The 18,443-nt window shown below is 40.3% G+C and overlaps 1 protein-coding gene across 4 annotated transcripts in view; it reads left to right on the forward strand.

The window, feature by feature from the left end:
- Positions 1 to 17,962, forward strand: part of FRMPD4 (FERM and PDZ domain containing 4) — a 742,584-nt gene extending 724,622 nt beyond the window's left edge. For all 4 annotated transcript variants that reach the window (XM_074324291.2, XM_019746300.3, XM_019746299.3 and 1 more), the window contains 3 exons: positions 2,335 to 3,399; positions 3,762 to 5,048; positions 6,663 to 17,962. In XM_074324291.2, the coding sequence (XP_074180392.2) occupies positions 2,335 to 3,399; positions 3,762 to 5,048; positions 6,663 to 7,990 (3,680 nt within the window). In that variant the 3' untranslated portion in view covers positions 7,991 to 17,962. The remainder of the gene's footprint in view (positions 1 to 2,334; positions 3,400 to 3,761; positions 5,049 to 6,662) is intronic.
- The last annotated feature ends 481 nt before the right edge of the window (positions 17,963 to 18,443 follow it).

Genomic DNA, 18,443 nt, shown 5'->3' on the forward strand with positions numbered 1-18,443 from the left:
AGGAAGCCATGATTAAGTATATATTTTCTTTTTATCTCAAATTGATCAAAGGCTTTCATCAAGATTTCTAACAAGGAACTATAAACCCCCATTTCTTGTTCTCAATCTTGGAAATTAACCTTCAAGTTCTTTGAAAATCCCGAACCCACGTATTTATGCATCTCTGGGCCTTAGGGGGGTCTGAGTAAGTATATGTTAACTTGCTTTTAGTCTGCTAACTTATTCGGTTTTCCTGTTGGTTTAAACCAGGAGTTGGCTAACTATGGCCCATAGGCCAAATCTTGTTCTTGTAAATAAAGTTTTATTAGAACTCAGCCACACACACTGTAGTAGTTTCTTAGGGCTGCTGTACCAAATTATTACAAACTTGGGGACTTAACAGAAACTTATTCTCTCGCAGTTTTGGAGGCTAGTGGTCCAAAGTCTAGCTATTGGCAGGGCTACATTCCCTCCAAAGACTCTAGAGGAGAAACTTTTCTTGTCTGTTCCTCTTCTCATGGCCGTCAGCATTCCGGTGGCTGAATAGCTCCAATTTCTGCCTTTGTCTTCACATAGCCTTCCCCTCTTCTCTGTGTGGCCCAGATCCCCCTCTACTTTTCTCTTGTAAGGACACTTGCCATTGGATTTAGGGCCCCTTTGGATAGTTCAGGATAATCTCATTTTGAGATCCTTAACTTAATGATATCTGCAAAGACTCTTTTTCCAAATAAGGTCACATGCATAGAATGGACATATCCTTTGGGGCCACCGTACAAGCTACTACATCCATTTGTTTATGTGTCATCTCTGGCTACTTTCATGTTGTAACACTAGAGTTTCAGTCACTGTTCCACTGAGCAGTTGGCCCACAAAACCTAAAATATTTACTATCTGGCCTTCCTTTACAGAGACAGTTTGCCCACCCCAGGTTTAAAGCCCAAGCTCCATCACCACTTTGCTGAACCACTTTTCCTGCCCCCTGACAGTCCATACTCCTGACACACACGTGCACCCACACACAGCTAGTCACAATCTAAGTTGTTAATAAAACAAGACTGAAACCCCCCATGTGTATTTATTGTAAAGTAACCATGCCAATATGGCTGGTATAACTCAGTGTCTTCAAAATGATATCTTTTACTTGCTATTCATGAAAATACATGTAATTAGTAAAATGACTTGGAATATTGTTCAGCATTAAGTTCACTGTATAATTTAGGGAAAGCAAGAACCTCTTCAGTAAAACCGATTTTTTCCCATATGTCTTATATATCTGATATCAGTATTACCCAACCTTGGGACAGGGGGCAATTTGAGGAAACAGATGGGAGAATATGTGGCCCTAACACTTACTTAAAATGTTGCCTCTGGAATCTATAAAACAGTATTGACAGAGTGACACACTGCCCTGTTTTGGTAAATATCAGAGCAAAATCTCCACCTCAAAATTCCCTGTTGAAAGACCCGTGAAGAACAAACAAAACAACAATTTTTAAATTAGGATCTTGCATTTTATTTCACAAGGAACATCACACAAATCTTTAGGTGTTCTCATGATACAAATAAAAATGGAAATTAGTCAAAGTATTAAGTGTGCTTAGAAATAGCAGAGAGATACACAAGGTGGAACGCATACAGGCACATATACTGACATTTTTGCATGAATATGTAGACACCCACTAGGATATAAAGGGGCTGAAGAGATAGAGGTTTTTGTGCTATCATTCCAATATCTGTTATTATATTATACTTTTGTATATATATATACATATATATGTATAGGTTTGTGTGTGTATATATATGTATATATTTACATTATTACATGGTCATTGCAATGTCTTCTAAAATATGTGGTTGAAGTACGTGCATCCTTGACTTCCTCTTACCTCGATGAGGAAAAAGTCCAACATCTTCCTTTACAAAGTGGGCAATGTTAGACCTCACTTTACAAAGTAAAGGGCGGTGTATTTTCTGGAATAACAGCCTATTGGGCTACCATCTTTAAGAATTTTAAAAGGCACGTTTTATAGTCACAATCATAGATGTAAGTGAGATCTTTTAATAATAGAACCAAGAGTCAGGTGGAATGAAGCTATAGTTCCCTACTCTCAAATGGTATTATATTTTATCAAATAGCAATTATATTTTATGCACTGTCAATTCTGTTAATGTATCTTCTCACCAAGAAAGCCTTACACCTTGAAGCCTAAATCGACCGGTACCATATTTGGAAAGCTGAATAACCCCATTTTTAACAAAAGTGATGCTACAAGCCATTAAATTAAGAAAGAGAGACGAGGCCCCCAGAAACCAGACAGCACAGTAATGTGTCTTTGCATGATTCTTTCTCTTTAGGAACTGAAAATAAAGGAAAACATAACGTCCTTGGCCCAGATTGGAACTGTATACCCCAAATGACCACTTTTATTGGTGAAGGGGAACAAGAAGCCCAGATAACATACATAGATTCAAAACAGAAGACAGCTGAGGTTACAGATGGCACCTTGTGTCGAAAAGACCACCGGCACTTGTACACCGACAACACCTATCCTTCAGACGAACTCAACCAGCCACTGACGCAGCCGGGAGAGGCTCCGTGTGAGGCGGACTACAGAAGCCTAGCTCAGCGGTCCCTGTTGACCTTCTCAGGACCAGAAACTCTAAAGAAAGCACAGGAGTCTCCGAGAGGAGCTAAAGTGTCCTTTATTTTTGGAGATCTCGCCATGGATGATGGTATTAATCCCCCAACTCTCGCCTATGAGAGACTGTTGGACGAGAGTCCAGAACTGCTGGAGAAGCAGAGGAATCTCTACATCAGCAGTGCCAATGACATGAAGAGCCTGGATCTTGCTCCAGATGCAGAGAGCATCCAATTTGTGGCAAATTCCGTTTATGCAAACATAGGTGACGTGAAGAACTTCGAGGCCACCCAGGAAATAGAGGAGCCCCTCCTGCATGACATCTGTTACGCAGAAAACACCGATGATGCAGAGGACGAGGATGAGGTGAGCTGTGAGGAAGACCTCGTCGTGGGAGAGATGAACCAGCCAGCCATCCTCAACCTGTCCGGGTCAAGTGATGACATCATTGACCTCACGTCCCTGCCCCCTCCGGAAGGGGATGACAATGAGGATGACTTCCTGCTGCGTTCCTTGAACATGGCTATCGCCGCTCCCCCACCGGGCTTTAGAGATAGTTCAGATGAGGAAGACTCTCAGAGCCAGGCAGCTTCCTTCCTCAAGGACAAAGATCCAGGCAGCAGCCTGCAAAGTGACGAGATCCCGGTGTCCCTCATTGATGCTGTGCCCACCAGCGCCGAGGGAAAGTGTGAGAAGACACTGGATAACACCGTCGTTTCCAGGCTGGAAGCTCTAGAAGCTCTGTCCGTCTCAGAAGAACAGCAGACCAGTGACAATTCAGGTTCTTTCACAATTGTTACATTTATTCACTGATAACCTTATCATTTCGTCCCTTCAAGCCATTTGCCCTTGGAGTCCTGTTATGTGGTGTCCTCCATTTCACGCATGCCCCATTTCATAAATGTGCAGAAACTACCATCATGTCTTTTTTGTGTATGCGATTTCCTTTGTTATTTTTTTACACATGTGGCACGTTTTTTTCCCCATTTCTGGAACAACTGTGCAATAAACTCAGAGTCCTTACTGAAAAGGGAAAAACCTGTTTTGTTTTATTTTTTAATAATAATGAGTCCCATTTTCTTACATGTCTCCTAGTACCTCTGATGCATCCATTAATTGGTTCTTGTTTTTTACGGCATGCAGGTGTAGCCATCTTGCGGGCTTATAGTCCCGAGTCTTCGTCAGACTCGGGCAATGAAACTAACTCTTCTGAAATGACTGAGAGTTCTGAACTGGCCACAGCACAGAAGCAGTCAGAAAACCTCTCCCGCATGTTCTTGGCCACTCACGAAGGCTACCACCCCCTTGCAGAAGAGCAGACAGAGTTCCCCACCTCCAAAACCCCTGCTGGGGGCTTGCCTCCAAAGTCCTCCCACACCCTGGCTGCCCGTCCAGTGACTGACCTCCCACCCAAAGTTGTGCCTTCCAAGCAGATACTTCACTCAGACCACATGGAGATGGAGCCTGAAACCATGGAGACCAAGTCACTCACTGACTATTTTAGCAAACTGCACATGGGGTCGGTGGCGTATTCCTGCACCAGCAAAAGGAAAAGCAAGCTGGCCAATGGGGAGGGGAAAGCACCCCCTAATGGGAACATACCAGGGCAAAAACAGCAGGGGACCAAAACAGCTGAGGTGGAGGAGGACGCCAAAGGTAAACTTGGTCCCGTGTCTTCAAGGGACAGTCAACACCTAAGCACTTTTAACCTGGAGAGAACTGCCTTTCGCAAGGACAGCCAAAGATGGTATGTGGCCACTGAGGGCGGGGTGGCTGAAAAAAGTGGATTGGAAGCAGCAACAGGGATAACCTTTCCAAGAGCTTCTGGTCTGGGATCGAGAGAGGCCGAACGGAAGGATGAAGGGGCTACCGATGGGGAAGCCAGAGAGGTGTCAGGACTTGGCCAACGGGACCACTTAACTGACGTGACCTGTGTCTCTTCAGCCAAAGACTTAGATAACACAGAGGATGCTGACCCGTCTACCTGTGACCATCCTTCCAAGCTTCCTGGGGCAGAAGAGAGTGTGGCCCATCTCTGTGACTACCACTTGGCCAAGCGGATGTCATCGTTACAAAGCGAGGGCCATTTCTCTCTACAGAGCTCTCAAGGCTCTTCGGTGGATGCAGGCTGTGGCACAGGCAGCAGCTGTAGCACCTGTGCGACACCTGTGGAGTCCCCACTGTGCCCCTCCATGGGGAAACACTTGATTCCTGAGACTTCTGGGAAAGGCGTGAGTTATGTTCCTTCAGAGGAGAGAGCCACTGGGCTTCCCAACCACGGAGCCACCTTTAAGGAATTACACCCACAGACAGAAGGGGTGTGTCCAAGGATGACAGTGCCTGCTCTGCACACAGCCATTAATGCTGAACCCCTCTTTGGCACTTTGAGAGATGGATGTCATCGACTCCCCAAGATTAAGGAAACCACAGGTACAGCAATGATGGATTTAGTGCTTTGCATTACACATGACGGACATGTAATCCAAACTTACAACAAACCGAAAAATATAAAGTCTGGACCAAAAAAGTTAGAATCTTTTAAAAGGCTGCAGAACTGTGGCCAGGTTAAGTATTAATCATTGATCCCTCCATGTTTAAAAAATACCAAAGTTTCCAGATCTGAAACAATACTGAAGATGGCATTTGCTCTTTAGAATCTTCCTCTGTCCTTGCTTTTAGAATTTGATAGAGCCATATATTTTTTTCTAAATTCTAAAAGTAGACTTTTAGCAGTGCCCAGGGTGACTTTTAGTTATAAGAGAGTATCACTTAGAATCCCCAAAACAGTTTGATTTCCTTTTTAAGGTATCGAATTTCTAATTTTGCCGTTTCATTTTTGAGAGTCAAGGAAGGCCAATCGAGCAGGGAATCAGGGAGATTGGAGGGCTTGGGGAAGATGATTTGCCTTTCAGCAATACCTCCAGATTCCTCCTGACTGTAAGACTCTCCTCAAGCAGTATCATGAGGTGTCTGGCATACTTCAGTGTCAGCAAGGTTTTGAGGGTGTGCATGCTCTGTTTTCCCCAAAATAGTAAAATCTAGACACAGATAGAAACAAGAACACAGCCACCTTCTATGCCTGCTTCACTGTTCTACCAACCACCCAGTGGGCACTTATCCCTCTCACTGATCAACTTGGCCAGCCACCATGTGACAGAAGCAGATATTCTTTCATACTTTCCAAATTCAAATTATATCATCAGTAGTGTCTTTTCCATATAGGTCAGTGAGATCTTATACTGGTTAATTTCCATTTCTGATTTTTTAAGATTATCTATTTTTCTCAAAAGCCAGCACTGGCTTCACCTGCCTTGAGAAACCCATCTAGGAATCACCCAGCTAGCCGTCTTTACCTCTAAACTAATGAAAACACACTGTTAAATCCTTTGCAGTTTACAGAGAGCTTTCATCTAACTTACCTTGTGTTTGCCACAAAAGTACTTTGAGATGGAGATTATTTTCTTCACATGACAACTTTTCTGAGAAAAGTTGAGCAACTTGCCCAGTGTCTCAACTTCAAACCCTGTACCAGAAAAACTGCATGATGTCCTCTTAAAAAGGCTAGTTTTAATTTCATTTCCATTAATTAAATTAGGTTACTTTTTTTAAAAGGTTACCTGATGCCAGGATTATCCTAATTCCCTTGAAATGAAACTTAAATGTCATAAATATGTTTGAATTATCTATTTGTAGGATGTGTGTTTTCTAATTATGTGTGTAAGCTTTGATAGATAAATATGGGGAGCAAGGCAATTCATGAAATTCCACTGTCTCCCTGAAAATGTTTGGGATTTCTGGACAATTCCAAATGAATAAGTAGTTTAAGAAATAACAGATTCCACTATTTCTTAAAATGTTTTAAAATGGAAATCTGCTATAAGATCTCAGGCGGCAGTTTTTGAGAAGTGGGGCGACCCTGACAAATGGCAGCCCTTCTAGAATGCATCCTTGGGAAATGACAAATATCACAGAAAGATACAGTAAAATTGACCACCCGAGAGATGCTTAATGATTCTCTCTGTTTTTCTACTACCCCTAGTGTAGCTTTGACAGAGCCTGGGAAGGAGAGACGAGGAGGCATGCCTTCAGCTTGGTCTCAACATCCTGAAGCGGATCCCATCCTGCTACCATCAAATATTCACTCGGAATCAAAGGTGCCAATTCCAAATCAAGACCCTAATGATTTCTCCCAAGCAAACCAGGCCTACGGAGAGACTGTGAGCTGGCGACCACTGGATCTGAGACGGGGAAGCCTGGGGACACCTCCTAGCCAGAGGGCTCTGCGACACAGCAGCAGCAGTATCTTCTCAGGATCTGTAGGTTTGGAGACCTTCCGAGAGAGAACCAAGGGTGCAGTCAGCTTAAAGTGTCCAGTTATCACAGAAGTGCAGGAGGCCAGTTCAGAAAGGCGAGCAGAACTCCCCCTGGGGAAGAAGCTCACCAAAAGTTTTTCCCAAAGCTCGATGCACTTTAGCTCTGAGGGGAAGGTTCACAAAAGCTCCCCAGTGGCTCACAAAGACTCAAAGCTGTATAGGACATTACCCTTGCGGAAGCTGGAGGGCAGCAATTGGAGATGCCGGGGACCTTTCAGCTACTGCTTCCTGAACCGAGGGCAGGATGAAGATGGTGATGAGGATGAAGAGGAGGGAGAAGCCACCTATCAGGTCTCTTGCCTCTTTCGACCACAGACGAATGAAGCCACGCCAGAACCAACCAGCCCACCCCTGGCTGTTGGGATTCCGAAGCAAGGAGGGGAGCTGTCCAGAGTTTCAGTGCTGAAGGTCTGGGCAGAAGATCTGAGTGGCCCAGATGACCTGGACTTCAGCAACCTGGCTTTTGACGCCCGGATTGCAAGAATAAATGTCCTAAAGGAGAACACATATGCATTGCCCGATGGGTTCCTCGCAGCCCAGAATGATGCCAATGAGCTGCTCTGCCTTGTCAGGGCAACCAAGGGGAAGAGAGAGGAGTTACGCCCTGAAGCGTATGACCTTACACTTTCTCAGTACAAGCAACTGTTATCCATTGAGTCCAGACAGTTGGGAAGTGCCTGTAGGAAAATGGCGATGGCCGAGAAAAGCCCAGAGGAGATGCTCCTAGCTATGACTTCCAGCTTTCAAGTGCTCTGTTGCCTAACAGAAGCTTGCATGCAATTAGTTAAAGTTGTGAACTCAGAAACACAGCGGCAGGAAATTGTAGCGAAGATTGATGAAGTGGTCATAAACTACATTTGTCTCCTGAAAGCTGCCGAGGCAGCCTCTGGAAAGACCACTGGGGATCCCAATGTTGGACTCTCGACGCGACATTCAACCACCATGGCCGCTCTCGTAAGCACACTAACACGTTCTCTCAAGATGCTTTTAAATAAATAAAGTATGGAAGTCACGTCATAATCTACCTTTGCAAAGCCATACATGAACTTTTATTTACTTTATGAGTACGATGAACAGATGTCTCCTTTCTTCTCTGTAAATTTGGCTATTTTGTATAAAACGGGAGATAAAAGTCACATTGAGGAAATGTTGAAATGTACTAACCAGATGTATTCTGTTTATATTATACATATGTATACATGTAAAAGAAATATACAAGAAAGTGATGACATTTGGCTATTTTTCATAGTCGAAACTCCAGGTATATGATGTGAAATTTTAAATTCCATCATGTTAGAGCAAAACAATGAATCCTATCCCCTTTCCTTCCAAGTGGATACGTGGAGACCATATCATTCATATTTAGAAGTAAAGAAAGAAAAAAACGAAAGAAATCACAATGTATATAAAACAGTAGTTATGTTTTAAAATTATGATTTTTAAGCATTGGAAATAGCAAAAAGACATTTAAAATTCAAGAAGCTATTATGAATTATTAGAGAATCTATATAATAAATTAATTTTTTGCTCATAGTGTTTGGTTATCTGATGCCTTCTTCCAAGAATCCTACAAATTTCAGTTTGGCTTGTGCCATTTGGGTTAGAAATGGGTGGGGATGGATTCTATTGTGTCAACACAAATGCTCTTCATGATATTCCTAGAGTTAAAATACTTCCCAAATAGAAGAACAGAGGGAATGATGGCCAGGTTCCTGGATAATACCTAGTTATAGATGATCTAATTACATAAATTGAAAGGAATTGATAATACCAAAATTAAATCGTTTGATGAAAAGAGAGATCTGCTTTGACTAAATGTCAAAATATATAAACCAAAGACATCATCCCCCCTCTCCCAACTCAACCATGAAACTTAGAATTCCCTTAAGAGTGACAGAACATTTAGTAAAGTATTTGCAAAATTACAAAACAGAAACATTTATTGATCATCAGAAGTAAGTGCAGATCCAGTCATGTAAAGCAGACTGCACACCAGCCTGAGTCACATCTCAGATCACAGCTCTCAGTGTCAAAGAGCTTCATGCATCACCTCCTCTACCGGGGCCAATGCTTCCAACCAAATTTTGAGTTACAGCCTAATGCTGGGACAAAATTTCAAATCTGGAATGTTCAGAAAATCAGGGAGATATCCTACTCTAATATAGAAGCCATGATTAAATAAATAATAAAATATTTATTAAATGATCTAATCTGGATTGGCTGATAGACTATGAAAACTGTAAAAAAATAAATAAATAAAAACCGAAGTGGTAAATTTGACCACGTTAGGTAAAACTGATGGAATGCAAAGAAGTTTTCAGAACTGTCGTCTCTCTCAAACTGTATCTTTGGGTCAAAGCAAAAGGATGCAAACTCTGCAATTGTAAAATAAAATTGATGTGTACATACGTACTTCATGGGTCATTTAGTGCTTACGCTACACACACTCCTATTTATGTACGTGGCTTCTTAAAATATGACAGGAGTGTGCCAAGTACAAATTTTTTCATTTTTGTAGCCTACTGGGCAGGAGGCATTACACAGTCCACAGTTGCTGTCTCTCATCCGTCGTTCCATAGAGAGTCAATAACAAAAATCACACATATTTGTAGATGGTAGCATACAAAAGGAGTTTAGACATGTGTTATTAAAAATAATGTTTAAATAATAAAACATTATTTTACTAAAATTATAATTATAAACATTGATGTTTGATATTGAGAAATATTAATGGTGTTTTCTGTGGAAATTTTTGGTAAATATTCTGTGTACTAAAATACTAACATTAATAGGGTGTGTGTTCTATGTCAGACAATGTGCTAAACATATTACATATTATCGCATTTAATCATCACAACAACCTTATGATTTGGACACTGCCATTAATTCCCTATGGAGGCAATATGGTTTAACAGTTAAGGGCATGGAGCATGGGATCCGAAACTTCTTAAGTTTGAACTTTGCCATTTTCTAGCCCTTTTATCTTGGGAAAGCTAATTAATTTTTTCTGTGTCTCAATTTCTTCATAGTAAAATGCAAATCAATGATAAGTTGTATTTCCATAGGGTTGTCATGAGTTTTAAGTAAAATTATGTGTGTAAAGTTCTTACCACAATTCCTGGCAGAGTAAATCATGTGAGATATTATTATCATCGTAATCATTGCATTAACTTTATTGCCCGAGATAATATGTGGGTATGTTTGTTTTATATGCATATTGTATCCTGACTCTGTGCAGAATACATTATGTGTATTGCATATGTATAAAAGAAGTGTACAGGGAGGTGATGATCCTTGTTCAAATCATATATCCAGTTAGAACAACGTCCCCACCCATTCATTCCGGTTCTTTGAGAGGCCTCAGTGAAATAGCCCTGGGTCTTTCTCATCTATCTCCCATTACCTACGGGTGCTCCGATAAGTTGCTGTTTCTTATAAACAAACATTTTACTACTTAGAAAACCTCAAGGGCCCCCCATTCACTAAACATGGGGCTCCTAAGTGGGATCCACATCCACAAGAGTGTAGAAAGAACATATCAGAATGATACTGGTGTTTATTTTTAACCAGCTGTTTTTATGTTTGTGTATGTTTTATAATGGCATAATAGTACAGTGGGTATATGTACATCATTTAAAATAAATAAATCAATTAACAAGCATATGCCTGGTGCGTGTATGCAAAAATATTGTCACAGGTAGGATTGCCTTTACTAAAGTTTGGAGACCACTCAACTAGAGATTAAAACTGTCTTGCACTCGAGGTCCTTCACATTTAGTCCGCAGCCTATTTTTCCAAGTGTATTATAATACGTATCATTTTTATTAATTTATTATTATAAAATGTTCAAGCTTACACAAAAGTAGACACAATCATGAATATAATGAATTAACGTACTCATCACATGCCAATTCATGTCTAATCTTATTTTCTCTATTTCTACGCATCTCCTTCCACACTATATGTATCAGCAAATCTGACATCATAGCATTTAATCCATGAATATTTCAGTAAGAAATTCCTATAGATAAGAACTTTTCAACATAATCCCAATGCCATTTCACAGTTAAAAATTAATCATTCCCTAATAATATCAACTAAATATTATTGAAATAAATGATAAAGAAAGTGAAAATTCCTATAAACTCAACCCCAAAGAGAGTCATTGTCAACAATTTAGGGCATCTTCTTTCCAGTTTTTCTAATATATATATATATTAGAAAATAATACCATATATATATATATGGTATTATTGTGTGTGTTTATGAGTTTAACTTTTGACTCAGAAAGTTGTTCTCACCACATTTGCCCTTCTATGTGAGTCTCAGTTCCACCTTAATTTGGGTTGGCCAAAGGGATCTGATCGATGTGGGAAGACAGAGCGCTCAGATGACTAAGCACCACACCATTAGGCTTACAGTAAATCCAACCACAAACGCAATTGCCTCAGACAGTCAAATTAACACAGACCCCTAGGCCCAGCTGGAATTTGTCTAATCACAAAAGATATTATTTTCCAGAAGAGAAAGACTGGCAATATTAAAATGAGCAGGCGCGGCAGCCCTACCATGATGAGTTCCTTTTGCTATGAATTTCATCTTTTGGAAGACAATCTTCATTTGTTTATGTTCCTCTTTCATACATTTCGAAATGCCAGCTATTCTTTGCATGTTACTTCTGAGCTACTCAGGATGTTACTCTAATTTGTTCTGCCTGGATTACTCTTGATTTGGCAGGAGGAGAAGTTTGCTGTCTTTGACTGGTTATTACCATTCATAATTGTTAACTCTTTTTGAAATTGAAAAAAAAAAAGCAAATCAGCTATGTTCAGGTGATTCCCATCACTTCCAAGCATTTAGAAATCTTCATAGGCACCAAATATACCTGGATATTACATTGTTTCTAACCTGATTTTGTGTCTGCTTTGAAAGTGGTCCGTTTTGGGGGGGGGGTGTTTGGGTGTATAGAAGTAGAAGTTTGGGTGTATTTCATTTTGATTAGTACCCTACTGCAGGCATAGGGAAGGTGTTTGAATAGATAGTTATGAGTGTGTGTCTGTCTGTGAGACTAGTTTTCAGTTTGGCTTCATGGACTTCAGAGCTAGTTTCCCCTCTGGCAGTCCAAAACTGACGATAAAAATTTTCTTATATAACATCCTACATCTTCCTTTAAAGTCAGGTTACAGAAATAGCTTCTCAGCTTTGAAAGATCAAAGAGTTAGAATCTTAACTTTTGAACTGAATTTTCATTCGTAACAACCTGAACATCACTGAGTTAGATATTTTTCAGTTATTTCACCTATTCCCGGGCCTGTCCCTCTCACTTTTTAATTTTAAAATCTATACTTAGAAAATCCATGGAAGAACAATTTGTGTATTTATTAAATGTTTCTGCTGCACAGAATAATGGAATGAATTAAATCCTGCATCTCTGAAAGCAGTAGATAACCAAGTAGCTTATCCCAAGTAGCTTATGTCACTATTCAACTTGAAATTAACCTGCTGCCTTCAACTGAACTGGCTCCACATTTATAATTCCATCTCAATTTTCTGTTCCACATTAATTTCAAAGCATTAAGGTTTGCTTTTTTTTTTTTCGTTATACCTGTTAATTCTCATTTTCCACTCCACAGTCTGGGCCAAAATTCTGTGCCATTTGCAGCAGTATCATCCAGAACTTTAGGTAGAAATTAGCTTTGGGATTCAGGAAACTAAGCCTTCTTGGTAACCTCCAATCAAGTAATGTTTCTCCTGTTTTCATTTTGATTAGTACCCTTTGTACATCTTGTACTTTGTCTAAGTGATCTGTGACTCCTTTCTGTCACCCACTGAAAGAAGCAGGGTATGTCTATTCATTCATTCAAATAGCTATTAACAACTTGCTAATTGGGGCAAACATTGTTCTAGGTGCTGGAGTTGGGGTAACAATGGAGAACATAATTGACATGCTCCCTGCCAAAAATGGAGCGCCCATTCTAGAGTGGGTCATCACTTGTCATTTGTGGAGAAAGGAGGGCCTCAGAGTGAGTCAGCATTACAGGCAGTCTTCTCTTTGCATGGTAATGCGAGACTGTCAAGATGAACATGCCAGCCAAAAACATGCAAGGTGATCTTAATAATCAATGAAAACAAATGACAATTGTTCCATGACCTGTACCGACCGATTGTTTTCAAAACATTACTTTGTCAGTTATAAATGTATGAAAAAATGTAGTAAAACATATCTATTTAGTACATAGTAATTTAAATCATTGCAAACAGAATTAAAATGGGTCTTTTTTGTAAAACCTTATACAGAGTAGTTTGAACAGTGTTTACCCTCTTTGATTCATCATGTAATTCACAATGTGCAGTGAGCATCTTTTCTATGCTTTGGCAAATTGTGATACTCCTTTCTAAATTTGAATCAGCTTCAGACATTTTATAGGTGGTGCTTTCAATGTTGTGAAATATCTCCCAGAGTTCCTTTAATGTGAGTGTTGTTTGTTTGCCCAGTGTCACTTCCTCTGGGACAGCTTCTTCCTTTTCACCACAGCCACTCTCCTGATTTCTGTCAGTAAGTTCGCTTTCGCTGCAGTCCTCTGCAGTGTCAAATGAGGGCAGTGTATTCTTCTGATACTCAATTTACATCTGATTTTCATTTCACTCCCACAGTGATCACTTTTTGTTTCTTCGCTGCACTTTCATCTTTGTTGGCCAGTTCCCTCTTTCCATCATCAGTTTTAGGAAACGTTTTGTGGCTGCCCTCAGGTAGTAAAGGCAGACCACGGTTCCTTGCCACAGGAGCATCTTCAGCATGGCTGTTCATTTTATTAAACCTGTGAAGGGAATCTCTGTCTTCAGGGAGGGCCTAGTCCCTCCCCCTTTTATGGGTTTTCACCTGATCAAGTCAGGCCACCCGGAATAACCGCCCTTTTGACTAACTCAAAACTAACTGATTTGGTACCTTAAGTACATGTTTAAAAGTCCTTCATTGTTGCCATATTCTGTTAGTTAGAAGCATGAGAGAGGTCCCACCCACATTCAAGGGAAGAAAGCTATACAGGGCATGAACACCAGGAGACAGAGTCATGGGGACCACCTAAGGGTCTGTCTGCCATGCCCTCTATGGATCTTCCCACAGTATAGGCACTTGAAATACAGACTTGAAAGGCTTTCGCAACCCTGACATAAGCCATCAGAAGTACACGTAGGCGGCCTCCAGCCTCTCTGCCCTGGCCCAGGCCCAGGCCCAGGCCCATTCTATAGATATTTTTTTGTGTTAAGATGCCCAGTTGCTCTGAGCTGGAAACACCAATAATTATGATGTACTGACCTATGCAGTTCAGGATTTTATTAGTGCCAAGTTCATAGATAAGCTCTCGGTGGCAATATAACTTTATTCATTGCACTCATTCTAGAATCAAGTTATGACTTCGAGATCAGGTTAGACTGAATAATTCAGCTGGCAGATGAATTATTGAAGAGGCTGAACTTTAACCAGTGTGACCATACCTTTCCCAAGTATTCATGTGAAAGGGGATGAGTGAACTCAGGTCACTTGCTCCTAAGTTGTCATCTGGAAGTGCAGTCCATGTGTTCAAGTTCAGCTACCCACCATGCCCCTGAAAGGAGGCTGCTTCCTCCATTTGGGCTCCAGCGGAGTTGAATACGTAACAGTGTTCATTTCTTTCTAGATTCTATGACCATTTATTCTCTCCCTTGATTTTCTGAAGATATATTGTTGAATCAGACTTTGCTGAAGTACTCCTTTGGACTCCCTGGATTTCCAAGAAAGGTGCAACATGGCACGCGTGCATGTGTACACCCACATACACACACGTGCACATGTGTGTGCATGAGTGTAAGGTAAATAAATGTAGTGTGTCACATTCCCCAGAAATCATGCATTGACCAGATTTGGCTTTCCTTCTTCCAGTCTGCCTCTGCCCCCTACTGCTGCAAATTTGGTCTCCAATCTGTTGCCAGTATGATTATAATCACATTAATAATAATAATGCCTAATATTTATTCATGCAAATACTGTGCAGGTACTGTGCTAAATGATCTTCATGCATAATTGTCACATCTATTTCCTAGAACAACCTATGAGAAATTACTATTATCACCCTTTTTTTATGAAAGGCAGTTGAGTTTAGAGACTCCAAATAGTTTGCCCGAAATCATGGATGCTGGTCAGAATGAAGATTTGAACTCAGTAATTGCAATTTTGTTCAACAGTGTTTGGCCAAGCAGCTAGAGAGCTGCATTGCTTTTAATCAAACAAATACCAGCATAAGATTTTTTTAAATTTTATTTCCAACAAAGGACTTCGATAAAAAAGCAACCATCTCCTGTTCTATAACTCCCCACCCTCAGTCCCAGTTCCACGAGACAACCCATTTCACCAATTTCTGTTTTTAGTGTTTTTCTCCTTAATCTTAAATAATGTTATTTCTTGACTTGCCCACTTTGGATGATTTGTACCAACCACCGCTTGAAAGATAAGGAATTCACTTACTTCTGTTACCCCCTCACCTTTCATTCTACCTCCCTAACCAATGTTTGATAGGGAGATTATTATTATGTTCTATTCTTGGTTACCTATTTAGCTTTAAATATTATAATTGCATCTCTGCTTCTTGTTCAATCACCTTTAGATAGTCTCTCTTGACTCCTCATCTATGTGGAACGAAGTTGTTTGTTCCCCCAGCCTTTCTTTCCCTCCACCTCACCACTTCTCTACTTCTTCCCCTTCTCTTAGGCCATCAGTACCCTCACGTTTACATTGTTATGAAAAGCAATGTTTTCCACAGTGTTTACAGATCAAAATTTTGTAAACCACTGCAGCCTGGAACAACAGCATAGTCCACTGCTTTCCCAAGAACCATAAAGTTATCCAGAGCTCTTCTAGAGGGTAAATAAAAAACACCACCCATGGAAAGAAAGAGGAGTTTACCATGAATTCATCATAAACTGAGGATTCTCAAAATGTGGGCCCTGAACCAGCGGCATTAGCCTCACTTGGGAACTTGTTGGAGCTGTAGAGTCCTGCACTTCACCCCAGGCCCTACTGACTCAGACACTCCTGTGATTTAGCAAGCCTTCTAGATGATTCTAATGCATGCTTAAGTTTGAGAATCCATGTGTTACATGATTTCAAAAAGTTTCTCAAAGTCATGCCATATTTAGATCCCTTTGTATTTACTTTCTAGGTTAAAAAATTTTTTCCTGGAGTTTCTATAGGTTTACCTTTTTTCTTACAAAATTTAAATGTGCTGTTCTGAATATGTATTGCTGCATTAAAACCACCCCAAAATGTAGGAGATTAAAGAACAATTTATTATCATCTCTCCTGGGTCTAGAAATGGGCTCAGCTGGGTGGTTCTCACGAGCGGTCTCGCGTACAGTTGCACTCAGGTGGTGATGAGGCCAGATTATCTCAAGATGACTTCTCTGTGGCTAGCAGTCGTCTGGGAGCTTACCTGAGACTATCAAGCAGAGTCATACATGTGACTTCTCCATGGGGTTTGGGCTTCTCACAGCATAGCATTCTCAGGACAGCAGCACCTCTTCCACAGGGGCTGGCCTCCAAAATGGACCATCTCAAGAGCAAGTATCCATAGAACCAGGCAGAAGCTGTACTTCTTATGACCTAAGAGCCTTTTGATTTCCTTTTCTAGGGTAAACCTGTTTTTATCTGAATAGATGCCATCCTAAGACTTCCCTTCCCAGCATTCTTAGATAAGGACCCCACAGTTTCCTGTATCTTCTATCGCCTAGAGAAATTTTCTCATAAAGATGATATGCAATGTAACCTTCTTGAGTCTATCCTGTTTGAACATACCTTTACTTTGCCCTTATGCTTAGTTGATCATTTTGCTGCATATGGGACTCCAGGTTCAAAATTACATTCCTCGAGAACCTGGATGTCATTGCCCCATCATCTTTCTGCATCAGTTTGCTAAATATTATTCTTGTTCCTTTAAAAGTCCTCCCCCTTCATCTAGAAGATCTGTTTCTTCTGTTTCCTCAAAATGTGAATTTCACAAAGTTGTGTCTAGGTCTGGAATTTTCTTTAATTCATTCTGCCTGGAATTTAGTGTGTCTTTTCCTTCTGATAATTCATGCCTTTCTTCAATTCTAGATCCTTTTCCTATTATTTCTTTTTCTCCTCTCAATTTTCTCTATAGCCATTATCTAGTGTTCAGTGAACAGAGCAAACCAGTCAGATATTTGTTCAGAGATATCCGCTACACTGTTTTCAAAAAATTCTTTTTAGTGCACTACAGAGCTCTGGCTTGGCATTTTTATGATTTTGGTTACAACGTGGGCAAATGGGCTATGTGAAGGTCATAAATAAATAGTACAGTTCCTTTCCTGGCCGTGATCTAGGTGTGCACAACTAGATGTGCAGGTACCTTTTTTTATCTCTACTTTAGCACGAATTGATTTATATTGTGATTTTTGTATGGCATATTTGAAGCATACATTATTCTCTATAATTTTCTAAAGTCAATTCCTGTGTACCTACCACCCATATTTGTCAGATCCTAGCAACTTACCATATTGTTTTGGATTTTTGTTTTAAAGAAATAAACATCACTGACAGAGCTGGAATACTCTGAGTAACCTTCCCCAGTGCCATGTTCCTCCTCACATATCATCAAGCCTGATTTTGTTTTTGTATCAATCCCATGTGGTTCTTCATATATTTACCACATAATTACATGTCCTTAACAACGTGTGATATTGTTTGGCATGTTTTTAAACTTGATGTAAATGGTATCATACTGTACATGTCCCTCCACACTCTGATTTTATTATTCAACATTAGTTTTGTAAGAACTGTACCTTTAATAGATATAGTTTTTATTCATTTAGCTTCATTGCTTCACAGTAGTCAGTTGCATATTAGAATTTAGATTTTGCTCTTAATGGACAATTAGGTTGTTTACAATTTTTTGCTATTAAAAACACTGCTGCAATGAACATTCTTGTACCTGTCTCTTTGTGCATCCCTGTTGTGATTTTCCTCTAAGACGTATGCCCAGGTGTGGAATTTGAGAAGTAGAATGTATTTTTCAACTTTACTAGGGGTGATTCCCCTCCATTGGGCAGGCCCAAGCATCCATGCTGATGGCGAGAGCAAGGAAAGCATTCCAAGCTAAGTTGCTCTGAATCTTCTTTCTCCAGCATCAGTTCCTGAGTATCTGAGGTCTCCTTCCTACCAAAGCAGGCTGGCTGATTTTATAGGAAAAGAGAGTCAAGCAGAGAGATAAAGAGATATTGATTGTTCTCTCTGCAATAAATTATGTATTCCCTAACACTGACCCAAACCAAAAGACCCAGAAGTACACTTGAGTACTTCTAGGCTTATTTCAAACCATTGTATGATAAGTTTTGTTCCTCTTCATGACAGTATGACTACAGTGTAGAAAAATGTTGGTAGTGGGTTTATACTGACCCTCAT

The sequence above is a fragment of the Rhinolophus sinicus genome, chromosome 18 (genome assembly GCF_057876585.1).
Source record: "Rhinolophus sinicus isolate RSI-liver-muscle chromosome 18, RSI-T2T, whole genome shotgun sequence".
Lineage (NCBI taxonomy): Eukaryota > Metazoa > Chordata > Mammalia > Chiroptera > Rhinolophidae > Rhinolophus > Rhinolophus sinicus.